Source organism: Piliocolobus tephrosceles, chromosome 4 (genome assembly GCF_002776525.5).
Source record: "Piliocolobus tephrosceles isolate RC106 chromosome 4, ASM277652v3, whole genome shotgun sequence".
Classification (NCBI taxonomy): domain Eukaryota; kingdom Metazoa; phylum Chordata; class Mammalia; order Primates; family Cercopithecidae; genus Piliocolobus; species Piliocolobus tephrosceles.
The window spans coordinates 91596367-91611038 of record NC_045437.1 but is presented as its reverse complement, the minus strand read 5'-3'; the positions used below and the strand labels follow the sequence as shown (position 1 = coordinate 91611038).

The 14672-nt window shown below is 32.4% G+C and overlaps 1 protein-coding gene across 7 annotated transcripts in view; it reads right to left on the bottom strand.

Moving 5' to 3' along the window:
* Positions 1 to 14672, bottom strand: part of SLF1 (SMC5-SMC6 complex localization factor 1) — a 99782-nt gene that overhangs the window by 12286 nt on the left and 72824 nt on the right. For 4 of the 7 annotated variants that reach the window (XM_026454286.2, XM_026454289.2, XM_026454288.2 and 1 more), the window contains 5 exons: positions 12715 to 12807; positions 12120 to 12302; positions 9070 to 9529; positions 8338 to 8407; positions 2572 to 2646 (listed from right to left, as the gene is read on the bottom strand). In XM_026454286.2, coding sequence (XP_026310071.1) covers positions 2572 to 2646; positions 8338 to 8407; positions 9070 to 9529; positions 12120 to 12302; positions 12715 to 12807 — 881 coding nt within the window. Of the gene's footprint in view, positions 1 to 2571; positions 2647 to 6488; positions 6686 to 8337; positions 8408 to 8487; positions 9530 to 12119; positions 12303 to 12714; positions 12808 to 14672 lie in introns of those variants that run through there. The other 3 variants (XR_003309435.1, XR_003309436.2, XM_023212150.2) reach the window with 3 other exon arrangements.

Sequence of the window (14672 nt, the reverse complement as noted above, 5' to 3'; positions counted from 1 at the left end):
ATGTTGACTTAGCATTAAGAACAAACAAAAAGGTATAAGGCAGTTATACCTTTTTGCTCCAGAAATACAAAACAGCTACCATTATACTTCTTGAAAAACATCTCAGGTATTATTAAATTAATACTCGCTTAAATCCTGGGGCTTTAAATGAATAGCGTGATTTCACACACACGTGTGAGTGTGTGTACAGATGTCTATTCATTGGTTTGATTAGGGTATCTAGAATCGGCCTTTTCTAATTGCTCAGTCAAGTATGAATTTAAACCAGATAGAAAATAATGTAGTAAATTCTTTCTTAAAATAGTGTCATTCCTTTCCATTATAATTCTTTTTCCTGGGATGATTGGTGTAACTGAAAGAAAACAAAACATTTTCTTTTTTTTTTTGGTGAAAATGTTACCCTCTGGCACCTGTTTCTTTCATATAGTGGCAATTTGTATAGAGGCAGTCACATCAGATTTATTTCAGCTGAATGGCTAAAGTTTGAGAAATACTATTGAAAAATCTCATTAAAAAAGAATAGTATGCAAATAAAAACTATCAAATGTCCAAAGCAATCACATAATGTAGAAACTAAGAGCACCATGAAAGGTTTGCTGGAACTTAATGATTCTGTGCTTTTCAAAGGAGGGATCTGGGTTAAGAATCAAAAAATAAAAAATCAAATATTATAAATGATCTCAAATGAGTTTCAATTTATTGGGCTCTTCCCTGACATTCTAAGCTTAAACAAAACAAAACAAAACAAAACAAAACAAAAAAACCAAAAACCAAACCAAAGTGTTCTATTACATGCACAAGCAGTAATTTTGTAAAGACAGGTTTTTAAATTTATATGATTATCCATACCTCCAAATGTCACTGAAAAATTATTACTCCATTTTTAAAAAAGTAAAATACACTGCTGTTCTGCTCTAGTCAATTAAGTGTTACTATATTAGGTGGAAAGATTTCTTTCAAGGAAAGTGGAAATGGTTTAGGTAAGTAGCCGTGCCTAAGTTTTTTCAGTATGTAGCAAAATTACAATTGCAGTGCAATTATCCCATACTACAGATTCTTCAATATTCCTTCCAAAGAAAAAAGGAGTGGCCAACCTGAGCCAATGAGTGAACCTGAAAACTACCTTATTTTCTCTGGAGGAATACATTTAAGGAGATCCTGAGGCCTGGCTGAGTGGAACTGTTGCTCCCACTAGTGAAGAAAGATGATAATATGGGTTCAGTTTCACTTTCTAGTCGAAGACAAGCTCAAAATGGCTCAAGTCCATTTGAGGGATTTTATTTTGCCAGAGTTCTAATGGTGACAGGTTTGGAGGAAATGCTAAATTCATAGAAAAAGCACACTTGGCCCTCACTACTCATACTCATCTTTTGCATTATTGGAGACACCTGAGAATAGTCGAGCATTGTTACAGAGACAGCTGGACCACAGGAGAGAGAGGAGGGGAAGCAAATGACAATATTTGTCCCAAGCTCAAAGAACCCTTTTTAATAAAGCTATCAGAGAACTGAAACCTTATAACGATATGCCCCACAAAACATTCTTTTCTAGAGTAGTAATTATGAAAAGTCAAAATCTCTGTGTACCTTGTAACACTGCAACCATGGAAAACAATTTATCGGTGTCAAGAACTAATAAGTTCTTAGAAAAATTTTACAAAGACAGAAGTGTCTATTTGCTATTATACAAGGTGGAGTATGTAATTTTGTCATCTTTGTTGTACAACAGAGGAAGTAGCTAACAATTTCTGAGCAAAAAAAAACAATGGTACACCTACCTCTTACGTTTGGCCTAAAACTCTTACAAACTTCAGTTTCCATTAACAGAGAACATAGCAAAGAGTAAGAAGGTCTTTGAAGCACATGAGAAGCCATCCAGAAAACACTATATGTATCTGACAAAGGAGTTCTTAAACTGATTATTGTGATGTTCATTATTTGTGTGAAATTGCTTGACATCACTTTTAAAAACATTCATTTTCAGAAGAGAAAAACATTTTTTAAAAATCAAAACATACAGCACTTGGTAATTTAAGCAAGAGCAAAATACTCTGACTTATGGGTTGGGGTACCAAGTATTCACCATCCAATCTTGCACACTGTGATGCTACATACTTGATACATAGTACATTTAATGCATATTTACTTGATTTCCCTCCCATGACTGTGACAATAGCCCTGACCGGTAGGTAAGAAATCTTCCTCCAAAAAACAGATGGATACTATCAGGTGGTACTATAGTTACCATGTAGGTATCCAGGATATTTATACAGAACAACGGTAAAAAGATTGTTCTGAGTTGTACTACTTAAAAGAGTACCTTATAAGAAGCTATTCTGCTGGCCTTCACAGAAGAGGTGCAAAACAGTATGCTCTGGAGAGCTGTGGTAAGATACTCTCAGAATTCTCTCAACAGAGGGTTGTTTGTATCTGCATTAATGTTGCAAATAAGTTATGAAGTGGATATTTTTTCGGATTGATGATAGAAGAAAATATTCCTAATACAGTAGTATCCTTTCAAAGCCATTTAAGGTACAATCTTTGAATAAATGTAGCTATCATTTAATCTTACCAGTTTCTCCCTGCTTTTGTGTCGAATCTGAAAAGTCTCACCAGAGAACAAGTAATTCTTCAGGTCCCATAAATACTAAAATCAGAAAGTAAAGATATGTTACATGTTATGACTCTACATGGTATCCACATGAGCAAGTTTAATCTTTACCAATTTAAGAGTACTACAAAAGGGTAAAGTCCACCCAGTTCCCACTTCAACATACTTGGGGCTCCATTTTGAAGTGTCTTAAAGCAAAGACTAGAGAAGTGTATCAGTAAAGTGGTAAGTCAGATTCACTTTCAAAAAAGGAGCACATACATAGTGTATTTTTTGAGATCTGTGTTAGATAATACTAATTATACTTTTAATTATATCCAACTTTAAATAGTATATTAAAACTGTAGTTTACCTTTTAAAAATCCTGTAAGTGCCAGTTTAAATAAGGCAACTTTAGAAAAATTTCAAGGATTGGTTCTTACTTAATTCAGGAGCATTACTTTCAAAATAAATTGGTTACTGGTATTATAAACAAATATAAATCATTACAAAGAAATCTGGAGAAGTAAAAAGGAAATATCCAAAACTTTTCCATATAAAGACAATCACTATAAGCAATTTTTTTACTTACAATCTTTTTCCTTATGTAATTTACATAATATATTTACATTACTTTTTTTTTAAAAGAGAGTCTTGCTGTGTTGCTCAGGTTGGCCTTGAACTCCTGGGCTCAAGTGATCATCCTGCCTCAGCCTCTCAAGCAGCTGGGACTATAGGCATATGCTACCATAGTCTGGCTGAGAAAATCATTTTTAATAACATTTAGCTTCAATTTAAAAAATATTAGTATTAGTAAAAAATGGTATTTAGGTAGAAGGTCCAACCATTTTTAATAAGTAGCTTTCAACTCTGAGTCCATTTCCTCTAGTAACATGGGTAAGTATGAACTTAACAGTATTTTGGGGAGTGTAAAAGAACTGAAATGACAGGAAAATAAGAAATGAGATGCCAAGATTTGCCTGTGAGAAAGAACTGAGTATTACTATTCAAAACAGCCTTTTTCTCACAGGAAGACAAATACCACGTGATCTCACTTATATGTGGAATCTAGAAGAGTTGATCTCATAGCAGTAGACAGTAGAATGGTGGTTACCAGAGGCTGGGAAGGGAAACGGTGGGGAGGCAAAGATGGGGAGAGGATGGTCTCAAGGGATACAAAGTTAGTTAGATGAACTAAGAAGAGTAAGTGCTGATGTTCTATTACATAGTGGGGCGACTACAGATAATAACAATGTATTATATTTGAAGATAATTTCAAAAGTGGGCCTTGAATGTTATCACCACAAAGAAATCGTAAAGATTTAAGATAAAGGACATGTTAACTATCATGATTTTATCATTATACAATGTACACATGTATTGAAGCATCACACTGTACCCTAATAAACATATACAATTATTATGTGTCAATTGTTTTTTAAAAAATGGTGGAAAAAAATCTAGCTTGTTTCTGATACCATTAGAACTGGAATTTTATTATTCTTTATTTTTTATTAAATTGAATTTCAACCAAAAGAACCTTCTATAAAACAATTATCTGGACCTTTGGTTTAGTTTATCAAACATTATTCAAAATTTTCAAAGACCCAGTTTATTTCCGAGATTAGTCTACATACTTTTTGTCTGATTTTATACCTTCACTAACTTCCACTAATATAATAAACAGTACCTAGAAATCTTTACCCTTTGGATTCCTTTAAGTACAAGACTCAACCATTTTTTCCCTCATCCCCTTGACCAGTTTTCACCTTTACAATTCTGCTTTTAAGTTTTCATGGAAAATTTCATGGAAAAAACATATTTTAATTTTACCAGATTTTACTTATTGCTCTGTAATTTTATCTCTAATGTAAAAAGGAAAGAATGCAAAGTAGAAAAATGCATCTTTAGGATGAAGCCAGGTAGCAAAGATATATATTCCTTTAAACAAACACAAAAACACTATCATAAATCAAACTATTCTGGTCATTAGAAAAATTTACTAAGAGTCATGACATAAACATTGCTGACCTAACCTTTAGGTTGAGAAGTCACTGACAACAAACTAAGTTATTTTCATCTGTCAACACTTTAAGATTAATGATTTTTCAGTATTACTATTTATTTCACTTTGAGACAGAATAGAGCAGTGGTAATTTTAGTTCATCTACTATCAAGATAAATGACAGTATGATAGGTATAAATTCAAACCTGGATTCCAGATTTTCAGTTCAGAGCAACTTACTTTCTGGAAGTGCTAAACCTTTTGTTTTGTTTTGTTTTTTTGTTTAAACTTCCACTCTTAGGTAGAATGAAATTGTATGTCCCAAACTAGTAAGCCATTCTCTATTAATGTTTAACATCCATAATCGCTTGATCCAACTCAGATACTTTGGCAAGGAAGAGGATTAGAGTTCCAAAATCTGGGTTCTACATCTAAAAAGATTTGGGGCCATGATATAAAAATCACTAATTTGGAAGCATATGTTTTAATTCTAATTGGGAATAACTATTTATAAATACCTGAATAAGGGCTTTTGGGATCTATATTTGTTAAAGGCAATATGATATTATATATTACATATATAACAATACTACATATTTTGTTAGGAATACTGTTTAATACATAGTCACTTTGCTGATATAACATTGTTGATCTTTAATTCCGCAAGTAGTTTAAAAACCCAGAACAGAGTTCATTACACTTCTGTTTTAAAAAGGGGGTGGGAGGGATTATCAATATGTCTCTTGAAAAACAAAAAGGATAACATTCTAAAACAAAAAGTCACTTGTATCTAGTACTAAGGATTGTATTTCAAGCTTTTTAAAAAACATAGTTTAAGTGTATTTATAATCAAAACCATACACTTACACTAAAAAAAGACACTAACAAATTCAAATATAAAAAGTATTAGGAACAGCTTGCACATATTTGAGATGTTCTGTAAGATTAGTATTTAAGAAGACAAACTCTTTTTAAACATCTAATAATCAATGATGTTAAAAATGTTTTACTTCTTTTGAAAAGGTCTTTGATTAGGATTTGCATTACCTTGAAAATGTATGCTCAGAACCAAGTAAAACAACACTTCAACCGTATCTAATTAATTTATAGCCTATAATTTCAAAATATATACCACAGCAAATAACTACCGAAGTATATTCTCCAACTACAGTTCATTTTTACCTACAAGGTGAATTTTCCGATAACATAATTTGATTTACAAGGAACAGCTAACTATTCTATGTTTCCTGTTTTGACAACACCAGGCAGAGCCTAATTCCAATAATGCTATCACTGACCTTTCTAACTCAGTCCACATTTGTTATAAAAACAATTATCATTCCTAGTTTTGCAAGCTCCACGTCAGCAGGAGGTGCAATTGGCGTGAAAGCTACCTGATAAATGCCTCAGGGAGAGAGTGCCTCATGTCACTCAAAGATGACCCTTTCCTACTGATTAAGGAGCAACAGTGACAGGCTCTCATCAAGTTCACCGCTTAACTGGAAAGGTGTATAAAGGCATAAGGATTGCACATTCCACCAATTTTCTATTTCATGTGAAGGTATTCATTTAATTTAACTTTCTATAACAGCATAAACAAAAATGGCAGATATTTTCTGGAGGTTATATACAGTATCTTAGTGTTAATGCATTTGTACTTGCTTAAAAATACTAAGACTGCAAAAGCACACCCTACATCCTATCCATGCTGAAATAAAATTGCTAAAATAATACTCATCAAAGGATTAAAGTAGTGGACACTTGAATATTCACATTTATAAACTAAAACAGAACACCAATTATTACTGAAAATTTCAGAAACCTACAAAACTGAAATTAATTTTTTACCAGATGTAGAAGAAAATAAAATTCACAATACTTAAGCCTTATTTACCTTCCTAGACTGTGGGCTAACTCTTTTTTGGTAGTTAGCCCTTGTCAAGCACACCACCTGGTTCAGAGTAGGTGTTCAAGAAATGCTGAATTCAAAAGAATTAATTTCACATTTGACTTTTATGAGGATAAATGTTTTTCCAGTCATCTTGGAATGAGGAAAATGACAGAATATGTATATACTTGGACGATTTTAATCTGCAAAGTGAAATTAAAAATTAACAACCTAGAAAACTCTAACTTCAAAGAAATTTAAGAAACTGCCAGTAAACACTGCATGGGGAAAAGCGGAATCTTAACTGCTCAGAAATCTCCTCTCCAATTTTATTTACACTATAATAAGGTCTCTTATAGAAATTTTTAAAAATATGATTCCATAGAACTATGATATCACATCTGGCAAAATACAATGAAGAATAGCATTTCTCAACCTTGTGTTCATATGCAACTTTGAAAAGTCTGCAATTGAAAATCTAGGACTAAGACAATGAATTATACTTATTGAGAATTTCTTCTTCCTATACCTCCAAGATAGATTTGGGCAATTATTATTATGTTTTCTAAAATAAAGTATAAAAACTAATTTTGGAAATAAAGGCTTTTATTGAAAATTTAAATTCATACTCATATACTGGTATTGTTAGCCAGGGCACAGAACACAGTAACCTGTGTTTGCCATGTTGGACTTTCGAAGAAGTGTAAAACTTCCTAAAGGCAGAGACCTCAATGACATCTGTTTCACACTTCGTGTCATCACTGCTTGTAGAAGTTGGCAGACAGAACAGTCAATTACGAAATATTAATGCTAATTGCAGCTAAACAAATACATCTTATGAACATCTAATTTGGAAAACCACTTTGTCTTAACAGTATAAAACCCTAACTCATGATGTTGATTACTTAATTACCTTAGAATTACTACCAACTTAAACAATTACTATCTTGTCTTTTGTCTAAATAACTCATTATAATCAAAAGAGGAGGTAAGAACTAGAAAGGAAACGATATTTATTAAGTGTCATATGATGTGATAGGCTTCTATCATGACAAAGCTACCTGGTGTGATTTCTATTTAACATGTAGGAAAACCAAGCTCAGAAAAGAATTTGCCTTGCAATTTAGTTATTAAGGAACTAGACAAGGATTTGAAAATGTGTATGATGTCAAAGCCTATGTTTACAAGTTTATATTAGTTTACCAAGCAAACACTATCCCAGACACCATTATAAAGAGGAATTCCTTGGAATAAAAAACATTCTTATTCACCAACTGGAGAAGCACTTTACTCTCTAAAAGTATTTAAACTTTTCTTAGTCTTCACTATATAATTTTTTCTCTGATACTTTGGCAGATGAATAATAAAGAGATTTGCATGATGCCAAATTTGAAGGCTACATAGAAACTAGTATTTCTTGAGTATGTATGAAAAATTACTTATTTAAAATATTTTTTCATACTGATGTAGCAGTTTTCAATTCAGATTACAAACCCAGTAATATGATACTGAGCATTTGTATCTTGTTAAAATATCTATTTGCAAAATAAAACTGAAGTGTGCTGCTTTAGCAGATTAACTGCTGTAAAGTCATCACTTGAGTTACATAAAAGCTAAATGGAAGTGTTTATTTTCCACCTGTACCATAATGTAACTTACTCCCAGTAGTGAAGAAACTCCAATTTCAAAAGTGGTTATTATCTATACCCTTTCTTTTAGTTTTACTACAAACTGCTATTAGGAAAAACTGCAAATTAACATCAGTAAATTCACATTATATATTAAGATCTTAAATAATCTCAAATCTATTACTTAGATGCCACTCATAATCTTAATATTAAACTCATAAACTTACGCAGCAGAATATTTTCAGGTACAGAATATTGGTTACATAGGGCAGCGACATACATTTTGTATATGAATTGCTAAAATAAAACAGATCAAAGAATTGAACTGTCAGACTCTGCGTATTTGCTGCATTTAAAAACCAAAAGAATATTAATTATTACTGTAAATTTTAGAAATGTTTATTTTAGAAACACGCAAAGCTAAAACGCATATTTCAGTCCAACAACCTAGAGAGAAAAAAATAGGGAGCTACATGTTTTTTGTTTAGTCTTGTTTTTTCCTCAAAATCCATCCATAAGAGTCAGGAGCTACAAGTTTATAGGTACACATTTGTATGAATATCCTTGCCATGATTCTAAGACCTACAACATCTAGAATACAGGACATTACATTTTGATTTGAAAAAATATTTAAATTAATTTTACACGTACAATATATCACTTTCAGAACAGAAAAATTAAAGATTAATGAAAGTAGGATATACTAAAACAAAATTATTTTTACTTTTGAGTCAAATTCTATACCATGGAAAAAGTCAGAAGCCCATACTAGAGTTTTGCAGAAGTTTTTTAAAAAATGCTTTTAAAATTTAGCAAGGCTGCAAAGTCTGTCAATAAATAAATCAAATTACTATCTGTCAGTAAGCTATGAAGTCCACAGTAAGTGCCAATGCAAACTGAACAGATTTAGAAAGTCAATCCATCCTTTCTAGCATCATCATGAAAACTCTGTGACTGACCGACACATCATTTCCAATGTTACCATCAAGGCCTCAGTGTGTACTCCAGGACACACTTTTAAATTCTCAGGCAGTTCCTTAAGAATATGTGGGAGTTTCCGCAACGTCTTTATATTTCTAGCATAAAGATCCAATAACCAGTCAGTATGAACACTGGTGGTTTCTTTATGACTTTTACAAGCCATAAGCAGTTCATTTAGATGAGTTAACCCTTTGGAAGCTAAAATGAACTCTGAAGATAAATCAAAAATTGAACAAAAATTTAGCAACATCCTACTAAGTAAAAATGAGCCAAATTCAAGTTGCTGGTAATGAAAATGTTTCTCTGCTTGTGCATGAAAGTTCTCCACTGTATCTTCTACTTTTGTAATAGCAAACAGTTCTTCTTTGATTTGAGGTGAAACCACATAGTCCAAGGGCAATTCTCCCTTAGCATTCCTCTGTTGTAAAAGCACTGGGCCTGTGAAAACAAAATGCAAAATGTTACATGTAAAACACTTCTATTTTGGCAGCTTAACAGCTGTTTTCTCTTTTCTCCCAAAGCATCCAGGGCTTTCTTTACAATCATATTTTGTATTAATTCAGGTTGACACAATTAAATGGCTATATATATAGACTAATAAAGGTACATTAAAAAAATTCTAGTCAATTACCTAATAAGGTTTCCCCAAACATGCGTGCCTTAGTTAAAAAAATAATAAATACAACTACAAATATATTTTAAAAACAAACTTTTATAAAACTTTATCAATTATCATCTTAAGAATTTCAGTGTTCCCAGAAGAAATTTTAAAAATGTATTCATCTTATATATTCTGTATAAGAGTCTCAGGGGTATCTCAAAATATCACCAAGAGGAAAAAGTAGTGCTCCTTTCATTGCTAATAAACAATTCTAGCAGTGCAAAGACTGCAAAATCTTGCACAGATAGAGAACACAGTTTTCATATTACCCTTGCTTGTGTTCAATGTTTAGTACAGGTAAATGATTCACACAAATTACATATTAATTAATTCTAGATCAAACTCAGATCTCATCCATCTATACAAGGTAAACTCATTTAACTACCTACTCAGAAAGTACTAAAGATAAGAGTTTATCCCCTAGGTACTAAAGGATGATGTGGAGGAGGCAAAACATAACTCAGTATTTAGTTACATAGCAAAGCATAGGAGTACTTTGTGCCTTCATCAGTCAAGTCTTATAATTATTTATGCACTTGGCCATAAAAACGTTACAGGGGATATAAAAGTTTTTAGTACTAGCAGACATAATCACAAGGTCCTACCATTATAACATAGATCATATTGTCAGAAAGAGAGAACTGATTATAACTGCTAAAATTCTTAATGATGATTCTGATCAGACATATATAATAGCGTAGATATAAAATGTACTTAATATAAAAGATCAACCATTGATAATATGATTAATGTATAACTTATGGAAAGAAGATAATTCTAAAACAAAATTAGGCTCCTTTTCACTGTGCCAACGTCTCAAAAAAATTGTTTCAAGTTACTTCTGTTTAAAAAAAAAAAAAAAAAGAAGAAGAAGAGACAAAATTACGGACACAGGACACCAAAAGTAAACAAAGGTTTTAGAGACATAAATAAATTCTTGAAATTATTGCTCTCGAGGCTGAGTGACTCACAATGAATAGATAATGCAGTTACTTCAATATAAGTGTCAAACCACTTGACAGGTCCAAACCCAGAATATGACTAAGGCAGAAACAAGTCTGTACGATTGCCAAAGGACCTTGATAAAAACAAACACAATTAGATTTCCTCTTCTAGGATGAGAAACTCATCTCTTTACTATTCTCCACTAAGGGCCCTAGAAAAATTCACGTTGGTTGGTATAATGCCATACTCTACTAAAGAGCTGGACCTAATACAATAATGGCTCCTAACAAATATTGGCCTGAATGCCAGACACATGGCTGAGTAGAAAAATAAAACACCGAGGAGGTGAACTTACGGTTTAGTAAACACAGAATACTAAAAAAAAAAAAAAGGTAGAAGAACTGAAAAATATATTGACTATGAAATGATATCAGTAAAAGAGACACACTAAGGCCTTTAGGGGGCAGGAGAAGACTATATATAACCAAATGTCTTAAACTAACACGCTATACAGCCTTCCTTAGATGCATATATACTAAAAAGACATCTTAAGAAAATATGTTTTTTGTCTTTATGCACAAATATTTTAATTACAGGATAAGATAATGTTAAATTTAAATGTAAAATTAATACAAATAAAAGCGACAAGTAATTTCTACAAATCTTTGTTTCCATATTCTAAGCTGGTCATCAGTTTTCTTTTTTCTCTAAAAACACCAATCCGTTTTGAACATTTTGTTGTAAAATTTACATTATTCAGTTTAGATATAAGAAGAATGACACCGAAATAATGTGGGGCCTTGCTGAAAGCAAAGATCAAAAATCAGCAGGAAAAACACAGATGAATATTCAGTTCAAGCTACCCTCCTTCACAAAACCCCTGCATAACAGTTATCACCATTTGAAAATCCTTCTGCTTTAACTTAATTGGCTGCAAAATGTGAATGATGAAAAATATTCTAGGATATCATTTTTTACAGTCTGTACAGAAATGACTCATTAAAAATAAGATTAAGTTTGTAGTTATATACAGGAAATGAAAAAATCCAGGCAATCACAATTGAACATTTGTATTTCTTTATCAATAAGCTTTCAGAAATGACTGGCTCACAAAGACATTACGCACCTGAAGGAAAAGGACAAATATTTAAAACCAGCAAACTCAATTCAAAAATAAACTCTCATACACGAACCTAAATAGGCTTAATACATACATACATAAACAAATACATATTATGAAAAGGCTTTTATCTCTACTAATAAAGGGTGCTTACATTTTAGGAGACTTTTTATCCTTACTTTTTCATTCATATGAAATAAAGGCATCTTTCCTTACAGATTTTAAACATGTTATCTACCTCTGCAGGATTCATCAAAAAACTGGATAATTTATCAAAACCCATTTAGCATAAACACACTCACCCCCATGCTGTAGTAGCAGCTTGCCAATTTCTACATGTCCGTTTGACAGTGCATCATGCAAAGGAGTCACCCCGTCCACTTGAGTGAGCAGATCTACCTCTGGACAACGTTGCAAAATTTCCTGGACACACACTGTGTTGCCATAGTTACAGGCTTCATGCAAAGGCGTCCAGCCAGCATTGTCTAAATTAGAAATCAAGGCAAGTTTTAAAACGGCAGAAGTAGGACTTTTGTAGGAAAGTACTGATGTTCTACTTTTCTCATCAGTGTGACTTTCTAGGTGCTTCATATACAAAAAGAATGCTGTGATAAAAATGTCTAGGGTGTAATCATATTTCTACCTAAAAATTTAAAATAAAAACAATTTTAAAATATTAATATTGGGTATTATCAAAATATGAACACAAAAAATGTTTTTATACTATTAGTTATAAATCAATATATGAAATTTCTTGGCTTTGCTAAGAAATTTTTCTTATACTTTTAAGATATCTTAGGTAAATTTACTTAAATAATTTTTCTTAATGTGATATAAAACTGTTTAATATCACAAATATTAAGACATTGGACTAGATCACAAAGATTTAAAACTTACCTTTAACATTGATGTCTATTCCTGGCAAAGAGAGAAGAAGAATCAATTTCTCCACTTGGTTATTTATGCAAGCTCTATGCAGGGCTGTTTCTCCTGCCATAAAAAATTAATAGATTATTCCAGAGAAGACAAGATATCAACTAAAGAAAATAATCAAAGGGCATGAACTAGGAGATCTGGCCCCATGCCAGAAAATTATTTATTGAGTTTTCCTTTTGACTGGTTTAAACATCTCCTGCATTAAAAAGGGGGGGGGAAGGGGAAGGACCCCCACCAATCCATACTGCTTCTGTTCTATCAGCAATTCAGCAAAGAAATTCTACCGCAAAAGGTTTAACACAGGCATTGTCTCCCCTAGTTCAAGGTTTAAAGCTTCAATCCTGCTATAAAACCCCCAAATGATCAGAGAACACCGAAAATACTGGGTTTTGCAGCAATAAAAGTTTAGAGTGCAATTGCCCTCTCTTAAATTTATTCATGAACCTACGTTAAATGTATGGCTCTTTTTTATACAGCATTTATAGCTTAATTCAAATGAATGTTTCTGGCTAAGCATGAGTGCCTCTACACACTCAAGTATAATTCAGAACTTCAAATCCATTAACAGATGGTTTGCTGCTTCTCAATAGGCTGTCTGGCTTGGCTACAACAGCACAGAGAGGGAGAAATGGAGGAATCTTAATATAAACACACCACACACACACACACACACACACGGACGTAAAAAAAAATCCCTAGTACCATTTAAAGCTGAACAAGAATAACAAATAGAAAGACAAGGTTTTTTCTAGGAGAGATGCAATTAATGCCTTCTGGCTAATATTGTCTATATCCATCACTGTTATAACCAAGGTTAATAAGATATAAGTGATTATTTAAGGGGAATTTTAAAAAAATTACTATAAATGACTGCTCAGGAAACAAAATGAAATACTGAATCAAATTTGTTATTGCTATAAAATACTAAGCACATTTTTACAGTGTTCAGTTTTACAGATTATCTCTGTAATTTCTACAAAAACATTTTTTACATGCATAAAAAGCTTTTGAAGTTTTTCTCTACTATATCTCAATTCTCTTCCTCTCTCCCAGTTCCTTCTGCTGTTCTGCCTAAAATCATTCATATTCATTTTACTTTTTGAAACAATAAAACAAAGAAAAAGAACACTGATTTGTGAAATTAATATCTGAGTTCTCATCTAATACAATTTTCATATTCCAAGCCAAATGGACAGTTATTCTGAATCTATAATATGCAATTATGAACTTATATCATGTTGAAATATAAGCACTTCACTGTCACTATTTCCATGGGTGTCATAATGTTAATATTTGTATTAAAAACAAGATATAACTCATAAATAACAACAACAACAAAAAAGACTCAGCAATTTACTTTGGCCAGGTAAAGACTTCCGGAAGATTCATTTGCAAGTTAAGAGGTGTCTAAGTAAAAGACGTGCCAAAGTGAATTATTACGCTATTCTTGTTATTTCATCCTTTAGGTACTTAGGTTCCAGTATAGTTAGAACCAAAAGCCAAACACATTTCATAGTCTGGGCTCAATGCCTGGAAGAAAAAAGAGCCCATATGCTTAACACAGCTATGTAACATAGCCTACTCTTCATTCTTTGTTCACAAAATGTCTAGGACTGAAAGAGATGAAGACTGAATTATACTTTCAAATCAGAAGACACTGATCCTAAGCAGCACAGGTTGAGATGGAATAGAAAAGTAAGGCGGGCAAGTCTGGAATGAGCTCAATGAATGCTACACTGTGTTTCATATCTGTAACGGCAGGGAGAGGGAAAAAAGGAAGGAATACTCTATTACACTGGGTATTAAACAATCACTTTCTTTGCATAAAGGACAGCTGAAGAAAATAATACGTTATCCAAGAAGGTACTTCCTGGACCTAGTCCAATATTTAAGTTCAAGTATTCATCAGGGCAAATGTG